General features: G+C 44.2%; 1 protein-coding gene across 20 annotated transcripts in view; it reads left to right on the forward strand.

Moving 5' to 3' along the window:
* tcf4 (transcription factor 4) overlaps positions 1 to 22,286 on the forward strand; it is a 162,241-nt gene that overhangs the window by 54,787 nt on the left and 85,168 nt on the right. For all 20 annotated transcript variants that reach the window (XM_042058469.1, XM_042058470.1, XM_042058476.1 and 17 more), the window contains one exon: positions 18,730 to 18,791. In XM_042058469.1, the coding sequence (XP_041914403.1) occupies positions 18,730 to 18,791 (62 nt within the window). The remainder of the gene's footprint in view (positions 1 to 18,729; positions 18,792 to 22,286) is intronic.

The following is a 22,286-nucleotide window of genomic DNA, read 5'->3' on the forward strand; positions in this document are numbered from 1 at the left end:
ATGACACGATCAGCCTATTACAGTTCAACCCAAACAGCCCCCCCCCCCTTCACTCAGGGCCCTGGTCTATGAGAATCAAGATGAGAAATCTATGAGAATCTATGAGAATCAAGATGAGAAATCTATGAGAATCTATGAGAATCAAGATGAGAAATCTTGAATTTCCCCTGGGGATCAATAAAGTATCTATCTATCTCTGATGGGCTGAGAGCAGGGCCTTGTGTGATGGGCTGAGAAGGTGAGGGAGAGTAGAGAAGGGGTAAACAGTTATGTGCTGATATTGCGTAATGTATTTTATTTTTTTTATTTTGCTCTGTGGTCACAGGAAGTGCAGCGCTGGTGTAGCACTCATTATCTTCCTACAGCTGTTAATCTGCCTTTGTCTTCCTCCTATCAGCCATTAAGGCCTGGACTGAGGTGTTGGCTAGTCCTTCATTAGAATCTGTGACCTTGCATTTTTTAAAAATGTGCGGCCACCACTGGGACCCCTCCCTTTACACCCCCCCCCCAAACACACACACACACACACACACACACACACACACACACACACACACACACACACACACATCAGGCTTTTAGGCAATTAAATGTCTGCAATCCTGACATTCAGACTCAACATAGTTCATCAACAAATTACCACTGACCAGCTACTGCAATTAGAATGATGGAGTTGTGATTGAATTAAAATGGATGTTAGGTGCTGGAACAGGGTGTCACTGTGGGTATGAATGTTTTTAAATCTAAGTGCGGGAGTGGGGCAGCTTTGCGGAGAGAGCCTGGGTGTTAACATACAGTGATGAGAGCGGAAATATGTAGGCTAATCGTACAAGAAGAGACATGGCACTTAGTGGCAAAAACACTATATAATGCAGACCTGATGTTTAGAAGTGCACCATCTCAATGCAGATATGAAAAAAACATGAGCCTGCTGCACATGGCAAACTGTGGACAAAACATTGAGAGCGTATGGTCTAAACACTGTGAGAGTGCTGGAGCCTGCACCGTCATAGCCCGCATGGTTGATTTAGCCGCTTTAGTCTTTGATGGAGTGATGAGGCGGAGGAGAAGAGGATGCACTGGCCCTCTTAAGGGACAGGCTTTTGGCAGGAGTGTGGCGTACAGTTACATAACGGCAGTCTCTCTCCACGACACGGTCTCCCGAAATCCTGTTACGCCGGCCCTGCCTCTGCCCCTCTCTGCAGTGCCTCCCTCATGTGAGATGGGCGACCGGCGAGACTGACATGGCCTGGGCACTTGGCTGGAGTGACGGAGGAATTTCCGCGTGTTTGTATTCCATCTTCCAGTGCTGTTTCTCTAATAGACTCGATCACTCAGAGCGACGAGACTGACGCTCCCACGCCTTCCCTGACCCTACATAACGTACTCTCTGACTCTCCCCTCCTCCGAAGCTAAATCCCCTGTCGGTTTGTCATTATTTTTAGTGTGGCACCCCACCACGATCTGATTCAGAGCGAGAGGGAGAGAGTGCGTGCTGGAGTGATTGTTTGGTGCTGTGGCAGCCCAGCATTGTTTTTATTATTGGGATTGTCATCGGCGTCATTATCATGATCATTAGGCGGGGGAGCGCGGGGGAGCCAGGCGGCCATTAGCTGTGTAATCTTCCCCAGCTTTAGGAGCCCGTCCTCAGGGCGGCCGCTCAGCCTGGCAGGCTTAGCCAGGGAACCATGTCTGTGTCTGTGTGTGTGTGTGTGTGTGTCAGGTGGGCTGTGTATGATGGAAGATTATGCCCCTCGTGCCACAACGCTCGGCTCCAGATCAGGGACAATGGCCTTAACAGAGATGCCTGAGCTATCTAACATGTAATGGTTGGGTCAGCTTATTGTTTGCCCTGACCTGCTTTTTGTGTGAGCTGGTTAGTGACTTGTATATGTATATGTATATGTATGCCTACATACTATATACGCACATATACCAACATAATGTGATGCTGACATGTTCGTCAGCATAGTAAAATGGAATATTGACGGAGATCTGGATGAAAAACAACAATCAGCATGCATGACATGACAACCTGTGTATAAAAATGCTAAAAGATGGGCTCTGTTGCAAACAAAAAGGTGCATCGGAGAAAGAAAGAGGAACAGCTAGAAATAGGAGCGTCTGAAGGAATCCGCGCTGCAGCCAAACACCTTAATTGTGATGCATTTCCTGAGCCTCTGTCTTCCATTGTCGGCCCCGCTCCGATGCCATATGGTCTACCATGGAACATTTAACTTGTCAGATATAATGGATTGTCCTGGAAGCAGATTTTTGCTTTGAGCGTTGCGCGTCTTTCCACGAGCTGCCGGGTTTTGGGGCTGAACGCAGCCGAGATGAAGGATAGCTGGGTGATCGTAGCAAAAAATGCCCCGATGCTGTGGCGATGCACAGTTGATTCCCCCCTCAAGACGGTGACCTACATGCCACCGAAACTTTGCCCATCTAAAGAGGTATTATCACAGTCACTGGCCCCACAAATGTGCCTGTCACCATCACTTACAGTACGTGTAGGGGAATTAATAGGTTGTGCTAGCAGACTCGATCCGGCTCAGGAGGAAAGGTCTGTGCTGCAGATTTTACACCAGCATCAACACAAAATGTTGATTGTTGTCCAGCCCCGCCCCTGGCTGTCCAATGGACGGTTAAGGTGGCTTTCTTCCTTGTAATGTCAAACTTCATCTTCACCCAGATCACTGAAGACACGCTCCCATGTTAATAACCAGAATAAGTGGGCTACATATTTACGTACCGTAAATGACAAACAATGACGTTTGCGTAATACGTTTTTTTGCGTAAGTCATTGTTTCGCAAGTCTCAAGCCCTAATGACCCAAGTCAAGAGCCACGTCAACACAGAAGTCCCAAGCAAGTCCAAAGTATATTCCAAGTACTAATCCTTTTCAAGAGTTCAAATCATTGTGCACTCTTAAATGAATTAGCATTTTTGCTTACAGAGTAAAGGTTACTTTAAATTAATACAAATAGTCAATGCCTTTAGAAATGTTTCTTATTTTTTAAGTAAACCTTAAAAATTATTAGGGTGATTGACTGTTTAAATACACATATTTCCAAGCCTTTCAAATGGAAAGTGCTGTGTTAATGAGTGAGTTTCTTTTATCATATGGAATTCAGTGTAAGCATAACACTAGCTTAGGGAGAATCTTTACATTATCCAAAAAAAATCTAATTGGACCAAAGTGTGCAAGATAATTAGTGTGTGACATGAGAACATGGTATGATGCCACTGTGACTTGGAGGCAAGCTCTGCAAGACCTTGATGGCCACTGAACAACTCAGACAGTATAGCCGCAGTATAGCTCTAGAACTAGCTGCACCCATAGCACACAAGCTCTCACCAGCTTAAGCCAAGGCTTACCAAAGATACTACATGGATAATTATACTTGGCGGTTTTTGTACAGCCTTAAGTGTCAAACAAAGCCAGATGTTGTTGCTTAACCATCTGTAATCTTGGTTCAGCGTGTTTTATACATTGCTATCCGTTTGTTGTTTACAACAGTGCAGCCTTTGAAACCAAATGCAGTAACCCAAGGTACCAATTTCTTGTGTATGCAGCGTCATTGGTGTTCATTGCAGGTTTAGCTGAAATGTGGGCAAGAATATCAGGAAATAGCTGCAATAGTGTTTCATAAGATTAATTAATTTCATATTTGTGCATATGAAATATGTCAAGTCATTACAAGTCAAAGTGTGAGTGAGGTCTAGAGTCATTGTTATTGGTCATTTGTCAGAAGTCATGTGATTCAAGTCCACACCGGTCAGTTGCTATACGTTCCTGTTGTTTTTGTACTCTCAGGGATGTCAGGCACTTGAGGGTCTTCCCACCCCCAGACAGGGTTTGACAGTCAGTGACAACTCGAGTCGCAGCAGAGATGTGTGTTTGTGTACATGTGCCAATGTTTACCTGTGTTTTGAGTCTATGCCAGTGGCAGCTCCAGTTAGAGCGTAGCTCATTACTGACACATCACAACTGACAGGGAGGCGAGAGAGGGCAAGGTCTCTGTTCCTCTCGTGCCTATATGAGCTTTGGGCTCTCGCCCCCATCACCACCTCCGTCTCCTCTCCTCTCCTCAGCTGACAGTGAGGACCTCTGGAAAGAAAGGCTGAGTCCTCTTCTCTGAACCTTTGTCATCCCCTCTGTCCTCTCCTCCACTCTTCCTCTCCTGTGTCCTTCACTTTGTTTTCCTCTTGCAGGGTTGCTGCCTGGCCTGGAGCCTCCCATGTATTTTATTTGTCCAGCTTTGGATGTTTTTCGATGTAGCCTCCCAAAGTTTGTCTGTGTTCAGGGAAAAACGCTCACAAAAAAGTTGTAGTTCTCTGCCATTGTGCTTGTGTTCTCTCGCATGTGTCTCGGTGAGCACAAAGGTAGAAGTTCACTGTAGAGCATAAAAAGAAAGCAAAGGTAGGAAAGTCAGCCTCTCACTCCAGCTTTCATTCCTCCTAGCATCTGGTGTCAAGGTGCTGTTTTCCGAAGGCCACCAAAATCACCACCTGAAAAGTGTGTGTGTGTGTTTAGAATACGTAGATGAAATAGCAAGGACAGCAGTGGCTGCTACTCCACCCCCCTCCTTCACCCAACAGGCAACTTAAGAAAAGAAAAGCCACACACACACACACACCCACACAAACATCCGCACTCCCAGAGATACTCGAAGGAAGAATTCAAAGTGTGTGTGTTTGTGAGTGTGAGGGTGTGTTGGTTAGCATTCAGGTAGTGTGGTGTAAGCCCCTTACCGAGTGATTAGCCTAATCAATGCTGCCTGCCAAGCCTGTGAACCACGCAGGACGAGGATGAGGCTGAGTGCATTCCTCCACCTGGCCCAGGTCTGAGCCAGGGTGACTGCCGTGTGTGTGTGTGTGTGTGTGTGTGTGTGTGTGTGTGTGTGTGTGTGTTCGATTACTCCTCCACCCCCTGCAGACTGCCTGCTCCCCTACCGACTGCCCTTGTCCTTGGTCGCAGCAACCAGGGTCTCAGTAAATCGGCCAGAAAACACTCATAGACACTTGCACACAGACAGTCAGGTTAGGGCTATTGACAGTGTACTAAGGTCTCCATGGATGGTTCACTCAACTAGACTATGTTGTGGTAGTACTCTGGATGTGTCTGTCCTTTAGGGGGGAGAAGCGGATCAGAACAGATCATGCCTAAACATGATCCGAATTTGTACCATTTGTGTTATATTTGCCCTCTGAGCTTTGCCTTGTGGTGAGTGCCTCTGGTGATTTGAATAGATGTCTAAGAGGCTAGCTAGCTAGGATGTTGTTTTGGTGGGTCTCCTGGTCAGTGTTTTGGTGGACGCAAGAAGAATTCCCAGGCTCCTTTGCGTCGGCTGTCTGTGTATTCCTCAGCAGCTGCAGCCTCCTCTGTCTCCAGCTGTTCCAGCACATCACCTGCTCTCCCTGCACAAAGACGCCACACACACACACACACACACATGCACACGCACATGCGCATGTACACACACCCTCTTCCACAAGCCATAATTACACAAGGAGGAGGGGTGGGGGGGTATCCATTAAGATTCTCAGGGAAAAAAAAATAACAGAAAAACACAATTTGCATATGCAACCCAGGAACAGATTTTAGTAAGACAAAGTCGTGCTGATGCCTAAATACATTTCTAAGTGATTACTTAAATCTTACTTTTGTGTGAACTGTGTGTTTGAATCCAACCCATTTAGTTCATATTTAAAATGATTTGGGGGGGGGGGGGGGGGGGATCAGCGGAGAGCTTGGCTTGGTTTTGATGTCTTCTAAAGACATGAATGTGTAGCGTTCCTTGGTACAGACTACTCTCAGCCTCTCTTCCATGCTTCAAGCTAATCACAATTCGCTACTGAAGTGTGGTCAGAGCGTAGACACACTAAATTGTAATAATGAAGGGAAGAACGATTTGTTTTGAGGTATAATTTGTTTTTAAACGGTTCCTTTGTCGTGTGTGTGTGTGTGTGTGTGTGTGTGAGAATGTGTATAAAAATGAAATGAGTTTTCAACATTTGCTGTCTGTTAGACCTCTCACCTGCCACTCGCAATGCTGCTGCCTCTTGACTAATCATATATTAGCGTAGACTAGAGGCTTGGACGCCCTCACAAGCGCACAGAAGCTGAGCTTCTGACCACATTTCTAGCTGCAGTGTAAGCATTCCAACAGCTGGGCTTATGCAGACCCTGAATTCAAAGCAAAAGAAGACTTAAAAGGCTCACTATATTTAAGCAGCTTGCATGCCAAAAGCACCAAAGTAGTGCACAGGACAAAAAAAGTGTAATTTTTCCATACATTTTTTTTTTCTTTGTAGGCAAGCCTCTGGCACTTTTGACAGGCCTTACGGAAAAACGAGTTCATTTGAATCAAACTTGTCTAATGCTAATGCTCACCTGTATATCATAGCCCATTAGACAAATAAATATGCTGATTTGTGTATTTCAAACATTGCGTCCATTGCATTTTGCAAACTGACTTAACCAAAATGGTTTATAATAGTGCACAAGCAAACTTAGTATACTCTGGAGGATGGATGCAGTGCACACACATGCAATATCTCACACAACACCTCCCAAGTCCACTCCCATTTTCTCTACTCTTCTGAGTGTGACGCCGAGCACCAGCCCCTCCTCGTGAGCCTAAGTGTAATCGTCGTTAGATGGCAGCCACCTGCTCTTTCCCCATCACGCGAGCTGCTGCTGCTGCTCCGCCCAGCTATTACATACGCTTACGATGGCAGCGCCAGGCTTGTGCCAAGAGGAGCTGTTGGCAGCCACCAAGCAGGATTGGGACAGAGGTGAGAGAGAAGAGCCTTAAACTCCCTATGCATTATAGATGCCCCCGTTCACTGAACAGGAGCCAGAGACACACGGATGGGCTTCCTTTCATTCATGCTTGTTGGAAAAACTAGGGTGTGTGTGTGTGGAGGTGTTGCTTGGGAGATCAGATCAGACAGATATCTAAATGATGGGGGCTTTCCATCAGCGCGTATGCACACGCATGCCCGCATATGTGTGTAGAGGCAACCAGCTCACAGGAACTGCACCCAGAGGCACCGTAATGTTGTGATGCAGATGGTGCACCTGTTTCTCCAGCAGACTCCACTGCTGTGCTTTTTTTGTCCTGACCCACTGTCTTACAACCAGAGGGAACAGCAGTCTCCCTGCCTCCCTCCCTCTCTCGCTCTGTCTCTCTCTCTTTCCGTCTCACTCTGCCTTGAGATGTCTAGCCATTTCACTCTGCCTTGGAGCTTATTTTTTCTCTTGTCTCTCCCTGTTGTCGTTGTGTCTGTCTAAGCCGTGCATTGTGGACTTCAACAATCCCATTTGTGCTGGAACTAGCCATTAGTTGTGTTTTCCAGTTCAGGTGTTCCAAGCTCTGCCTGAGTGCACTCCTGCACTGACTTCCAGCACAGCCGGTCTCAAGAATAAAAGATGCTCCCCATCCCAGCAAATGCCAGCTCCTGGCTGATGTGAAGTCCTCTTGCTTTGCCGAGCAGGTGCTGAGCCGGTGATAGAGTAGTTTAGGGATGAGTTGTGGAGGTGACTGGGTGGCAGAGGGATGCCCTATGTCCTATTTCCCTTCATTCATGCCAAGGAGAAGATGGATAGACTTTACCCAGTTTCCCCCCTGACGCACCTGCTTGGAGCCTATAGTTCAGTGAGACCTTGACTAGAGGTGTACATGCTGAATGTGAAAGGGACAAAAGACTTTCACTGTTATGGAGTGAAATTAAGGATTCCTTGGATGCTGATTAGCTTTCAGTATCATGACATTCCATGTACTTTTCTGTATAGAAATTTGGAATATGCAAAGCTTGTGAAAGTTCAGAGGGTGTGTTTGAGCTGGGGAAACGCTGCTCAGCCCAAAAGTGGCGTGGTGCTGAGCCTGTGGTGCTGACTGTGGAGCTGATGAATAGTCATGGGAAGCCCTGAGGGGGGTGACAAGTGGAGGTGACATCACCACGTCCTGTTTGACCCCTCCTCCGGTGGGGGGGCGCCGACAGGAGTGTCACCCCATGACCTTAGAGCCTTAACCCCCATCACACACACACACACACACACACACTCTCTCACACTCTTCCAGGGGTAGTGACAGCACCTGACCCAACTTCTGGATCTCCATTTACATGAACGCCACCTTCACTGAGAACTGTCCCCCGTGCGTGCGTGCGTGCATGCGCGCGCAGTGTTAAATACAGCCCTCTGGCTCGCGCTTGGCGCTCAGAGTCCTTGCGCATTATCGGACTGTGAAGCATGAACTCCCCTGGAGCTCGGTCCCAAATTCCCCACATGCCCCACCCACCACCCCACAGCCTCCCCAGTGCCTCGCCTGCCATTTCTATGGGCACTCCCCTCCCCTGCCCTTCCTGTGCCGTCCGGGTGCGTGTGTCATCATGCATGTGTGAGGGAGAAGTGCTGAGAGGTAGCAAGGGCATCCGTAGAGATGAGGGGGGGGGGGGGGGGGTCCCAGTGGATAGAGTGAAGGTCAGTCCACAGTCATGCAATTACATCTACACAGTCATGCGATTACAACACATCTAGTCTACTAGTAACGTTCAAATAAGAACAACTGTTAGCAGGACATTTTACTAGGACTGCAACAATTAATAAATTAAACGTTGTTTAATTTAAAAGTTATTAGGTATTGTCAAAATATATTGCAAACTATTTTGGTATGATGCGTTGTTGTGGAAAAGAGTGAGAAGAATGAACATATCTCTAGTTACTGGACTCCTCATTGAAGAGTAAAATGACACATTGTGTTGCAAAGGGAAGGATTTAAATCTGGTTGAATGTCACACACACCATGCATGTATAGTAGGTGTACCCATGCCAGGGAATGCGGTCTTCAAATGTTACTCGTACTCTTCTCCTTGACAGGAATTTGAAATGAGGCGTTTGGGAGGATGCTCTAAGAGGGAGCGGGGGCCTTTTGGCTCGGTTGACGGCTAGCTGCTGAGCTGCCTGACTGCAGCTGTTGGTCTGTGTCTCCTCACACCTAGCCTGGGCCGAGCTCTCCGTAGCACGCCGGCTTGAGTGGCCCATTGCGTTACCTCATTGGAGGGCTGCATGTTCTCACGTCTCCGATCTCAGCCCAGCTATTGCATCACAACTGTGAGCTGAACCGGGAAAGGACCCAGGGGACCATTCACATAGTGATGCCATCCCTCATAGCATATTTCATTGGGAGGAAAAACTGGTAGTTTTGATTTTTATATAGTTTGTGGTTAAATTACTATGATTCTTAGCTTCATATTTTCTTTTGGATACACAGTTTAGATTACCTCAGGGATGGAGATTGATTTAATGGAAACAGTTTTATAAACTTCTGCCTATTAGAAGGACCCTTTAGTAGTCCCTTAAAAGTTGCCTCTTAAATCATAATTTCCGGTAGGTTTCCTCGGACTGGATTGTATTTTAGGTGTCTATTAAAAAGACATTTGTCCTCTGCCCACTATTACTTTTCTTTATAGCACAAATTAAGAGGAGAGATGGCTGTTGGAAAAATAGGACTGTCTACGTCATAACAGCACTGTTAGGTGATTAATAGAAGATAGGAATAGCAGAGTTCACATTTTTGTGTTGCTATTTGTGGTGATGTAGACATTTTTAGACCAATGGTGAAAACAGTCAGAAAATGTCAGTCATGATCAGATGATTTTCCAAGAAAATCGCTGCGTCTGTCAGATGTCCTCCAGTGCAGGCAAATGTCTCTCTTGTCTTCTGAAACGGGCAGTGAAGGTGAGACGGTCAAATAAGCGCTCATGAATCTGCCATTCCCGAGCGCCACCGAAGTCTGTGCTTCCGCCCAGAGGACCGGAAATAAATCACAGTGCGTTTCTCTCTCCTGTGTGTGCAGCACACACTGATTTGAAAGCCAAAGTACTGTTTGCTCTGATCAGGCGCAGCTGAGTGTCTTGTTTCTGGCAAAAGATTTGGCTGTGTCTGAGAAACCTGAGAGAAGAATGCGAGTTAAGTCCATACTAAGTACATTTTTTGTGTACAGTAAGATGGTTTAATTACAATGGCAGAGAGAAAAGCACTGAGCTTTGACTGTGGCATCCTGCCTTTGTTTGTGGCACTGTTGAATTGTATTCTTTCGATCAATGATGGTTTTGACTGGGATTTCCCTGTTTTAAGTAATCCTTGCTCTTGTTTTTGGGGCTTTCTAAATGTTATTTTTCTCATTCATGCATAATGGAGCACATTGTTCATTTGTTTAGGTTTTAGTGTCAGCAAAACGTGCACGCAAAGCCTCATGTACATCACAACCAGCCATTGTGTCCAGGTATTGCAGCAACACGGCCCAAATCTTGTAGACAAAGCAACGGCAACGCAAAACAACAACAGAATGAAATTTAAAGGAATTTCGTTGTGCTGCTGCCTTCATCGAGCAAACAAAGACAAAAGAAAGAAGAAAAACAAAACAAAATGCAAAAACAAAAGAAGGCAAAAACAAAAGATTAGGCGTACCCCTGATTTTTGGAGTGGGGGTGGCTGGAGATGTGAGATGGCGGGGCGTGTTTGAGATGGCACCGATTCAAAGATCAGAGGGGATCATCGAAGGATCGATAAATAAGGAGAACGTCATAATGGAGCAGCGGTTTGGAGCCCGTGGCCGAGGAGCACCATGCAGCCGGAGAAAAGAGGAGATTTCAGCTCTAATGCCATCCTCATGCCTCTTTTAGTAGTTTTCGCCATAGGGCTTGGCAGTGCCACCACCGCTGTCACGGTGCCAAGAAAAAATCTGCAGTGCCTGCCGCATTTCAGTAGCGGAGGTTTGTCTGAGACAAACAGGCTCACATACTTACGCACACACACACACACACACACACACACGCTAATGTTTTCACACACAAATGTACACACAAGCTAATGATCTCAGAAATGCAGACACACACACTCACACTCTCATGGATATTCTCACACAAATGCACCTTTTACTTGCATGCACATATACACACACACACACACACACACACACACACACACACACACACACACACATAAAAGCACAAAAACACCTACAGCTTCAACTTCCCTCAACTTTATGGTTCCTTCCAAATCTGCAAATGGGGTTAATTTTCTCTTAGTGTGGATTTGCCAAATTGCTGAATGCATTCAAAGCAATGCTTCTCCAAGCACTGAGCCAGAATTCACAAGCTCAGGTGCTTTTCTCTTCTCCAAGTCTGTGTATACTGCACTGACAGCGTAACCAACAACCTACTGATTTTTGACTGAAAAGCGTATTAACATCCACATTTGGATGTCTTAACGCATGTGAACCTATGCCGGGTTGTTTTATTTTATCTTATTAATTTTTGGACAGGAGCTGGGTGGGGCTTAGGGGTATAATGAGGGCTGTTTTGCATGGGGGTGTCTGCCTAGAATGTAATCAAGTGCATTCAAAAGAACTTAACAAGAGCACAGCTCTCAACACGCAGCCGCTGAATTTCAATGCCCTTGCCTCTCTGCCATCTATTGCCTATCAATAGTGTTCAGGCGCGAGAAAAAAAAGCACCCAAAGCAAGCACCTCCAATTAGAAAGCAAATAGTATGGCTGACAAAATAAGATGGCTTTGTGTCTTTTTCTGGTCGCCATAGCCGTAGTTACTTATTCATCTATCTTTTGATTTATTCAGTCATCCTCGTGCCAAGGGCTCGTTGGCTGCCAGAGATTCGCTGTTGGTTGCTCATCAACCAACGTGTAAAATTAATTTTGAATGCAAAATTTGCAGCTTTCTATGAGGAGACAATATTTCTTGCATTTGATGCGCGTAGCTTTTGTGTGTGTGCTGTTGTTGTGGTTGATTATTTGTGTGTGTTTTGAAGCCAGGTTCCCTATGGCTACGGTGCCTTCTCTTTGGTACCTCTTAGACTTTGTCGGAGTTCTGGAAGGGTGCCCATTGATGTCATGGAAACAGTGGAATTACTAAGAATGATTCATGTCTGTGCAGTTCGCCCGTCCTCCTCCACACCATACAGGAATAGATTGTTAACCCTTGCCGCTTGCCTCACCCTCCATGTTTGTTACCGTTTATGCAGTAGTAGCACAAATAATTTTTTTGTATCAATGTATTATTTTTTTTTCTTCTATAACTTCCTTCACCTCAAACACCCTGGCAGCTTTCATGAAAAAAAATTCTGGACATTTCTTCACCGTAATGGTAGACTGAAAATTGAGAACTGAACCTTCTCTTGTTGTAGCGTTTTTATCAGTCTATTCAAGGCAGATTGATTGAGGAATGAGAGGAGAAACCCATGGCAATGCATGACACAAAACCATTTGCCTTGGGATAACACTCCCATGTATCCTGCCGCTGAAATGGGGTCGATGTGAGGTCCTTTAAATCCTAACTTGGCACGGAATAACAGTCAAGAGCCCAGCCTCCATAACCCCCAACCTTGACCAGTCCAGGTTTTCTTTTGTCGTTTGTATGCCAAGTTTGCTTCAGGATTCACTTTGGAGTCTGCCAGTTAATTTTGGCCCAGCTTTTAAGAAAAGAAAAATACCCCTTATTTTGTCTTCAAGTCACTTTGTATAATTCATTTCAACTCGCTTGTTCCAGCGCCACATAATCTAAATTGTCATTTCTCAAGTCAAATTTATGTAATGTTTACATAATTTCACCAACATTATAAATCCCTTGTTATTTACTCAAATTAGGTATTTCTGTATCAGATATTATTTTCACTATTTTTATTTTGTAAAACATACATAATAGAATTTTAAATTTCTGTATGCACCGCATAAGAGACTGGATCTGTATTACCTTTCAAATCTTTTTCACATCACACAAGCCGTACAACACTTGCAGTGCTGTACTATGTAGCTTCCCACAACCTTTTTGTAATTTTGAAAACTTAAGAGAGAAGGCCAGAGTGCTGCTGGCAGCCACCTGTCAGAATCATGCCCAGGGCCATAGAACGAGAGGCTTTAGGAATATTAAAGGCACGTTTGGCCGTGCATGTATAGAGACTCTCATCAGGCTTTGTACGTATGTGTTCGTGTCTCTCAAACGCGCTTACAACCGCAGAAAGATCCAGACTCTTTCGGTTTGGACCTGCCCGCAAACCCAGATGCTGCCAGCCTGTCACACCTGCTTAGCTCGTCTCTGCCGCGGCTGTCGAGCGAAGGCTTTCAGAGGGCCAGAGAGTGACATAGCTGTTATTTTTTAATCAGGCAGCACTTAAGATGTCTACACCACCCACCCACGTTTGCCGTTTGCTTATTTATTTTTCAACAAGTTTACAGGGGGAAATCTGAGAATCAATTTTTTTTCCCCAGTGTATGATTTTTTTTAATGATGGATTTTTGAAGAAATCACTTTAACTATTTTGTCTACATGTTAATTGTGAAAGTATATACAGTATTTTGCTTCAAAATTTAGCAACAATGGTAGGATTAGAATGCTTTACATTATATTAAAATATTGATATATGTTTGATTGATCAATACAATTTTTTGAAGGTTAAACATATTAATCAAATAAAATCATAGTTGTTAAATAAAATAACTTCAACAGCAGAAATTGAACACTGGATTTATATTTCAGACAGTGATTTCATAGTAGGAGAATCTAATGAAAAAGAAAAGCTAAACAATGTGGAGTCTTGCGCAGAAATGAGTAGCATTGTCGGGGTATTCTTGGTGCGTATCAAGCACCTGGGTGGGGAGGTGGGTGTTGTGTTTTGTGCTCTTTGGCTGTTCAGGTCGATGCTAGCAAGCACCTGCTGATGAGCGCTGTAATTTGCCGCCCCTGGTTTAGTCACCGGGATACGGGATTTTTCCAAGTGGATTGGTAGGCATCGGTTTGGAGGGGCGGTGTGTGTGTGGAGGATCTTGGCCTGTCAAGCTAGTATAGTGTGTCCCAAGGCAATAGGGGCACATACACACACATTCCCTTCCTTCCTCTCCCCAAACTCACAGACCCAGACATGTGTGTTGGTGCAAGCACATGAAATATTTAATAGGATTAAAAAAGAGGGAAGTCCATGCCACTGTTGGAGCTTCTCCATTTTGGTCTTTGTTTTGTCTGTATTAAAGAATATGTGGGAAAATGAAAAACATTATTTGCTGCTTAATTTTATAAGCGGAGTTGTTTTTTGATGTCACTTTGAAATGATCCCTGCCCCTGAGGGCATTCGTAAAGGACTTTGAAAGAGCTGAAGTGGTTCTTTCAGAGTTTAATATCAGTGTTACCACGGGACACCATGGCACAAGATCATTTTCCCACGCTTCTGTGTTCACTTGTTTCAAAAGACAAAAAGAAAAAAAATCAAACTTTTTTTCTTTTCACACTCAAGAAAATACTACAGTAAACAAATTGGTTTCCACTCTAACTGCCGTGGTGGTTAAACAGTAAATAATAGGCATTATGTAACTGCTCCCGATTGTTTTCCCTTGTCCCAGTGACAGGCTTAGAGTGGCTGTTTATAGGCCTTTCACGGTCTAATATATGAGCATCTCTGGGCCTTGTCACTAGCTTGTCCACTAACTCAGCATAGGGCAGATGCCACATCACAAAGATGGGCTAGCACAGAGGACGGACGTCATAAATAAACAACAGAGCCAGCACAGAGAGCTAGAGAGAGTCGGAGCTGAATGTCAGTGGGGGGCAGGGCCATCGCTGGTTCCCTGGCACACGATTACTTCAGAGATCGGGGGGAACAGTTCTTTAAGATTCTCCGGTCCACTTTTGCTATTTCATTAATTTCATATGCTCCTAATTGCATGTCTTTTTAAATGACGTTAATTAAAAAGAATTCAAATTTGGTGTTTTTTTCTACACCTGTCTTTTTTCCCCCTTATTGAAATTGCAGCTCGTCACAATTGCTGACACGTTACTTTTCATGGATATAGTGTTTTGTGACCTTTTGTAAAGATCAGGCAGAGCATATTTTATATATAAGTAGCTGCGTTTCAGATGATTTCAGAACATGAGATGAGCCATAAATGCTAAGGCTTTTGTCATTATTTGAATATTTGTCATTTTTGTATTATTTAGCTACTAAACAAAATAACACATCTACTAGTGGAAATTATTTAATACTAGCAAACATATCTTAGTGTCATTTGTTTTCCCATGTTTAATATCTATCTTTACATGAAATATGAACTAAATAGGAATAAGCTTAAAAGCTCATTTGGCATGGTGCCGTCCTCCATGGTAATTTGCTGAAATGGACACACCGCTATTGTGTACTGCAGTCTTTTTTCTCTGGTGTTTTAGTTGAGTGTTCATACCTTTTTAGCATTTCTTTTTGCCTACATTTTGTTTTTAATGTGACTACGATTTAGCTGAGCGGTTCCGTTTTTCCCCGGGAACAGTCCAGTGAGTCATCCCGAAAATGGCTCCTGTATCTAATAAATACACAGTAGTCTACTTTGGTTTGCACCTGATTTGATAACGAGGAATGTTTTTTGTTTCGTTTTTTTTTTTTTTGTAATTTCTTCAACCTATTTTCACTGTGCCATAATTACAGCCAACCTGTTTTGGTATCATTTACATCACTGCTCGCTCTCTCCTGCTGCCTGGCACCAGCTCGGCGTCGTGCATGGAGCTGAGCATGTGGGGTTTGTTCTCAGCTCATCCGAGAGGCCATTATGAACGCTACCTTTAACCATGGCCTATACCGTGCCATTTCTGCGTTAATTCAGCTCACTTGATCTTCAGTTGCCAGAAATAGGGGGTCTCCTCCCCTCAACCTTTCAGAGATCAGCACACGTTTGTGATGAGGCAACTGGGGGTAGAGTTCATAAATGTTCTCGAATTAATAGTAAGATGTGCATGTGTGTGTGTTTGTGCACACTTTTGTGGGCAGTGGTGGTTGTGTGGAAATGCTTAATCCATGTTTTGTCGCCACAATTTATTAGTGTGAAGATCTGGAAGGCCAAACAGGGATAAATAAAGCTCTGGATACTAATGACATGACGGTGATGGCTTTCAGCTGTGTAGTAAATCCTTGGCCACTTTGGAGCTTTGCTGTATATCCATGAAGCAGAAACAATTGTTAGTAGCCAGCTGTGTTGAATAGCCAGTACCTAGTAATCTGGTATTGATAAGATGTTGATATGTTTTGAATTGGTAGGCTAGGCCTATCTGAGAAGTATGCCTCTGGAAATATACCTTCTACAAATAAACTTCTGGTTGTGTTATCTTTCAGTTGAGGCCCATAGCCTTGTCCTAGTATTATCAAGAACAAAGAGCTTTTCTTAGTGGAGAATGCTGCCTTTTCTTTAATAAGAGGCTGTCATCTATGCTCAACTGAGTCCTTCAAAGCCCCAACAAAGCTGGAGAAAGGCTCCTATGAGTCAACCGTTCATATTTAGCTAAGAGTTCCCAGCAAACTGTGCCGCGCTGTCTATAGCTCATCAGTCTCGACAAATTACAGGAAGTCATTTGAAACCTTATGATTTCTGTTATTGTGTAATAGGTGAAAGGTGAAATGGGACAAATAAATTAAAGTACAGCAATGCCACAGTGCTGTTTAAACTTCATTAATAGAGCTAATATTACTGTGAGCTTACAGCATTTTAGCATTGCATAATCCATGTACATAAACTTTGTAAGTCAAGGCTACGCAGTCCATGATTCTTCCCCTGGTCTCCCCCAAGTCTTCCTAACCGGCATCTGTTTCCAAGTGTGCGAGCTTGCGCAACGTCGCAGCTTCTCCAGAAGCACATTCCTGCTCCGCTCAGCCCAGTGATGGAGATAGTCTTTACTTCCTGACTTCCAGTTGGGTGGATTATCTGGGATTTGGTGTGCTTGTGAGAGGTGGCGGGCAGTGTTTAGGAATACGCCATAGTGAACACAGAAAACATGACACTGAAAGGGAAAAAAAACTAAGAAAAAAAGCTTGCATTCATGTATTTGTTCCCATCCTCACTTTTTTTTCGTCCTTGGAGTGCTTACAGTGAACTTTTCATGGCAGTTTGTTTTCATTGAGATTGAGCAGGGCTCCTTTTTCATGCCAGGTGGAATTTTGCAACTGCCATGGCTGTGTAAGTGTATAAATAGCGCTTGTGATATCAAATTCTCCCAAGTTCCCTTTTTCCCAAACACTGCTGCTCACTTCTTCTTTTTGTTTATTCATTATTTGAAAAGGTTTCCTTATTCAGCAATGTTTTTTAATTGTCCGTTTGTCATTGTGTGTGTGTGTGTGTGTGTGTGTGTGTGTGTGTGTGTGTGTGTGTTTGCGCCAATGCACGGGTGTTTGCAGGTGCACGTGTTTCAAAAAGAGACTGCTCTCAGGTCTGACCTCTACTGAAAAAGCATGTTTAGTGCCTCCCCTGTCTAAATCCTTAAATCCTGAAGTACCCTTACAACTAAATGAAAGCACCAGGGATTTTAGTTTGTGTGTAATTATGCTCCATGCATGCTCCTGGATGTGTGGTGGAACACGAGGTCGAAAAGGTCACAGGGAGTTGCTTGTTATATAAATACAGTTGTATGCCTCCTTGGTACATGATTGAAGAAATAATTATATATACGTGCGTGTGTGTTTGTGGATGCACATATGTGTGTGTATGTAAAAAGGTCTTTGGCCTTTTGTTTGGAATTATTTTTCTATTACATGATTAGTTGCAGAGCATTCTATGTGTTGTGCCTCCCTTTGATGGAAAACAAGCGCTGTCATATATAACACTATAAAGGGGAACACAGTCGCAAGTGCACAGATTTTTCAATAAAAGCTGGTTTGATTTGATATTGCCACTGCCTCAAGCAAATGAAATCTGAGAGTATGTGAATTAGATGATGTTTTTGTGTGTGCATGTATTGTGTGCACATGGGAATGGATGTGTGTGTGTGCGTGTGTGTGCCAATGCCAATATCCCACAGCTGGCAGTAGTCCGAGCGCAGTCCAGCCACACGGAGGCAGTGAGTTAGTGGACCATGGCCTCCAATATAATTAACAGACAGCATTTCTGAGCTCTTTTTGAGGAGCTATACTCAGAAAGGCATTCTCACTTTCGGCTTCAATAAGATTTCAGCCCCCAATGTTACATGGCTTTTGAATTTTGAGGTGTTATCTAGAAGTGTTTACCATCAGTAAATAATCTGTTTGCATCTTCCCCCCCTTGTCCCCATGGTGATATGTCCTCCTCTGTCAGCACTGTAAATAAAAGTGCTAATAAAAACCCATTTGTTGCAAACTCACAAATTGCCAAACAAATGGCACATCTTGTTTGTTTTGTTTTCTCAGACAATTTGCCATACCCACTCATGGTGGATGGCAAATCAGTATTTTTATTCTTGAGTAGACAAATTGAGCCCTCTTAACTAAATAACTAAAACAGGAGAAGAACAAGAATGTAATGTAAGAAAGGCATTTTGAAGCTTGTCCTCAGAAATGGTTTGGAATATAGGTACAACGGCAATTGTACATTGAGATAAGGGTGCACTGCAGAGTGCAAGTAGTACGTGTTCTCCACACAGTAGCTTCTCTTTCTCTAGGATCTATTTTTCCTTTTATATTTCCTTCCATACTAACAGTATTTTTGCTACTTGTGTGTGTGTGTGTGTGTGTGTGTGTGTGTCCAAGTGGTTATTCCTGTCATCTAAGACAATATGCATGATGTATTTTATCACCAGCTGCTGATGCCGATATATAATATGTTGGCTGAGTCTGGAGTAAAAAAACATCACTTATGACACTTTTTAACTCATTAACCATCAAAATCACTAACCATTGCATCTTCTTTGCATTCTTCTGTCCAGGTAAATCAGACAGAGCATCCTACTCGTATGGGAGGGAGTCCAACCTGCATGGCTGTCATCAGGTAAGAGCGTTAGGTTGTGGTGAAATGAATTTTGAGAGCACTTGTGTATGGAACCATCTTCTATATGGTATGGCACATCACATTTTCCTGTGGGTTTGAAAAACGCTGGTTTTCCCTGATATGGATTGTAGTCGTCTTTTTCCGAACACGAGAAGAGAAAAGATTTCCCATCAGATTACCATTAAGGCAGCTGAAAATGTTGGTAATAGTGGATTGGGCGAGATCCTTCTAATTAATATCATTGCAGAATCAGAAAATATTTCTTATATGACAGATGCCACCATTTTGGTGGAAGTATTAACAGTTTGTTTACCTAGCAGGCTGTATGAGCAACAGGTGTTCATGAATGTGATATGCTAATGTTAGCGCGCGAGTTCAGGCTCTTAGAGGTAGCCCTGCATGTGGGGCTGAGGAAGTGTAAAAGAATCCAATGGATGGCTCTCTCACCAGACATATGTTGATTAGAAACAGCATATGCGGGTGTGTAGATATGTAAGGTATGTAGGGCAGCACAAAGGTCATGCCCATACTATGAAACAATATCACGTTGTTTTTGCATCGGCGCTCTGTGTACTTCAAAAAGCATATTTTATGTAATAACGCATTTGCAACTACATTTTTGCAAAGATACAGATGTGCGAGAAATGAAACATATAATATTTGTGAATTGACAACACAACCTTTTATAGTCTTCAGTTTTTCAGCACAAAGTGGTTTGACCATCTTGGAAAAAAAAAATATTTGCAGTGACATCTTGTTCTGTCCCTGTGGGAAGTTTGCATGTGGAAGCTTTTTTTTTTTTTATAGATAAAATAAGGCCAATTGGGGTCTTGTCACTTGTGAAAAATGATCAAGCTTTGAAATTAATCTTTTTTGACAGCTGACAAGCCAACAGTGTCTGGGAAAAAAAGGCATGTTTAGGTGATTGACACGGAGCTGTAATTTCAGAACCGGGAGTGGAGCAGTCCCGCTGTTGGGGGGTACCGTGGGGAACTGGGCTTTAGGAGATTGTTTGGGAACGAGCTCCCCAGTGAACCTTTGTTGCTGTTTTTTTTAATCAATACACGTTTGTCAGACTTTCTTCTCATCACACGTTTGTTACTGTAACACAAGGTTGTGTTTATTCTGACTTTAATCTGACACTATGTCCTATTATACTTGATCAGCAGACAATTCTATTCAAGTGAGTTCCCATTGTATCACAGACTGTTCCTACTCTGTGGCATTTAATGTGTTTGTGTGTGCAGTCATTTGCAAATAGGTTATTTGGATGTGAACCTGCCGGTACGACCCACACCAGGTTTTCCTGTAGGATTTTTTTTTTCTAGCCGTTCCGGAAGGAATTTGTTTTACTGGGCCAATTGGAAACTTACCAGCACAGGTTATGGTGCTGTAAATCATTTATTTGTCAGCATCAAAATGTGGTTTGGGTGACCAGAACTGTCCCAGTGAAGAGAATAAGACTACTTGGTTGTTTGCATTTACCATCACGTTCATCAAACAATGCCAGAGATCCACTTGATGTTTCCCACAGATTGCACCCTTTTTAAATGGGACAGGACAAAATCACTTTTCTCCCCATGCTGTCTAATGGGAGTGAGAAGTCATCATATTTTTATTTTTACATATTAATTTATAATTATTCAATAATACTGAAAGAAATAAGATATAGTTCTATTATTGATTTGATTTGCTTTTGGCTGCAACACAAATATCCTGTTAAAGGATGTATTATATGTTTTGTATGAATACTATTACTGGACCTTTTGACCAGCAAGTTCATTTATCATTTTTAAATACATTTTACCTGGCAAAAAAAACCCCTGTAATTATGGTTATGGAAACCTTGACTCATACCCTCGATCATTAACTCTGGTCCGGTATTGGAGTCTGGAGCAGTTCCCCACACAGGGGTTTCACATGCGTAACATGTCTGTCAGCACCTCAGCTCTGACGTCAGTGCACACAGCCACTCCACACTCACTGCCACAGCATACAGGAAAGCCAAGAGGGATGGAGAGATGCTGCAGGAGTGGTTTAGATGAGGGAGAGAGAGAGAGAGAGAGACCGAGAGACCGAGAGAGAGAGACCTCAGGTTCATGAGTGCTCCACCTTAACCCCCCGCCTGTTGATTCCTCTCCTCTAAAGCTGCTCTCTAACAGTGTGCTCCTGTGACCTGCTGTGTGACCCTTGAGCACTTCCATTTTGACCAGAATCCCACTCACCCCAGGGTGGTTTTGGGGGATTTGTGGAAGCTCTTTTGGGCCACACTTGGGCCTGTATATCCCCGTCTGTGCCGTCCGTGTCGTGCCACGCTCTCTCCCCTGCAAGGCTGCCTCCTCCTCCTCCTCCTCCTCCTCCTCCTCCTTTTCCCCCCTTCTCCTTTTCCCCCCTTCTCCTTCTCCCCCCTGCTCTCTTGGGTGGGAGGACCCTGTGGCCGAGGCCGGTGGAGGGCCAGCGTTAGAGGCCAGCGTTGGGCTAATCCTGAAAACCTCAGCCCTGCCAAAAGTGGGAATTATATCAGTCAGGCTAGAAAGGTGATCTCTGCACGCAGACTCCCAGCAAAGGTCTCCTCTCCTCTCCTCTCCGCCACAGCTACAGGGATGGCACCACTTGTTTTTGTTTGTTTGTTTGATTATTTGATTTCTTTTTTTTTTACCTCAAAATGGAGTCACCTCTCCCTCACAGCACTGGCAACAAAACATGTCTGGCATTGTAAATCTCACTGGCGTTTATAGACTCCAGGTCCTCCGTTGGCTCCGCTTTAATCTCCTCCTTCATACGCCGTCTCTAATGTAAATGTGCTGTGATGGGAGCTGTAGGTGTGCTGTTGTGTGCTCGCTGCGTCATGTGAGGTATGTGTCTGTGGCCCACTGTGGTGGGGCGCAGGCCTTTGTTTGTGCTGCCCGCTGTGCAGGCCGAGGCTGTGCTCTGGGCCCCTGCTTTAATAGGCCTCCCCTCGATGAGTCTGGATCCTGTTGAAACACTGCTGTCAGTACACTGTGATTTATTGTTCGATTTGCTCTTGAATTGTTTTTGGCCAGAAGCCGAGGCTAGAGACCGACCAACTAAAGTGTAGGGCTGCACAGGCAGGAAGGGAAAAAAATGTGAAGAGAAAAAAACTGCCATGGAATGGAAGGGTGGGGGGGGGGGGGAACGCACACACACACGCACGCACGCACACTCACAGAGCGATGAACAGAGAGACGCACACGGACATTAAAGCGTGCCTACATTTCTATTATCTCTCCCAAAAATCTGCTCAGGTCCAGGGCTCAAGCTGAGTTTGCACTTGTAGTTGCAACAGCGAGCGTTTTTTTTTGTGCTGAGGGCTCTGTTTCTGGGCCCTGAGAGTGTGAGAGTGGGCTTGGAGCAGAATTTACCTGTGAGGGGGAGAGAACGCAGCTGCTGGAGGGGACAGGCTCGCCAACTGGTGTTCTCTCTCTGTGTGTGTGTGTGTGTGTGTGTGTGTGTGTGTGTGTGTGTGTGTGTGTG

Source organism: Alosa sapidissima, chromosome 13 (assembly GCF_018492685.1).
Source record: "Alosa sapidissima isolate fAloSap1 chromosome 13, fAloSap1.pri, whole genome shotgun sequence".
Classification (NCBI taxonomy): domain Eukaryota; kingdom Metazoa; phylum Chordata; class Actinopteri; order Clupeiformes; family Clupeidae; genus Alosa; species Alosa sapidissima.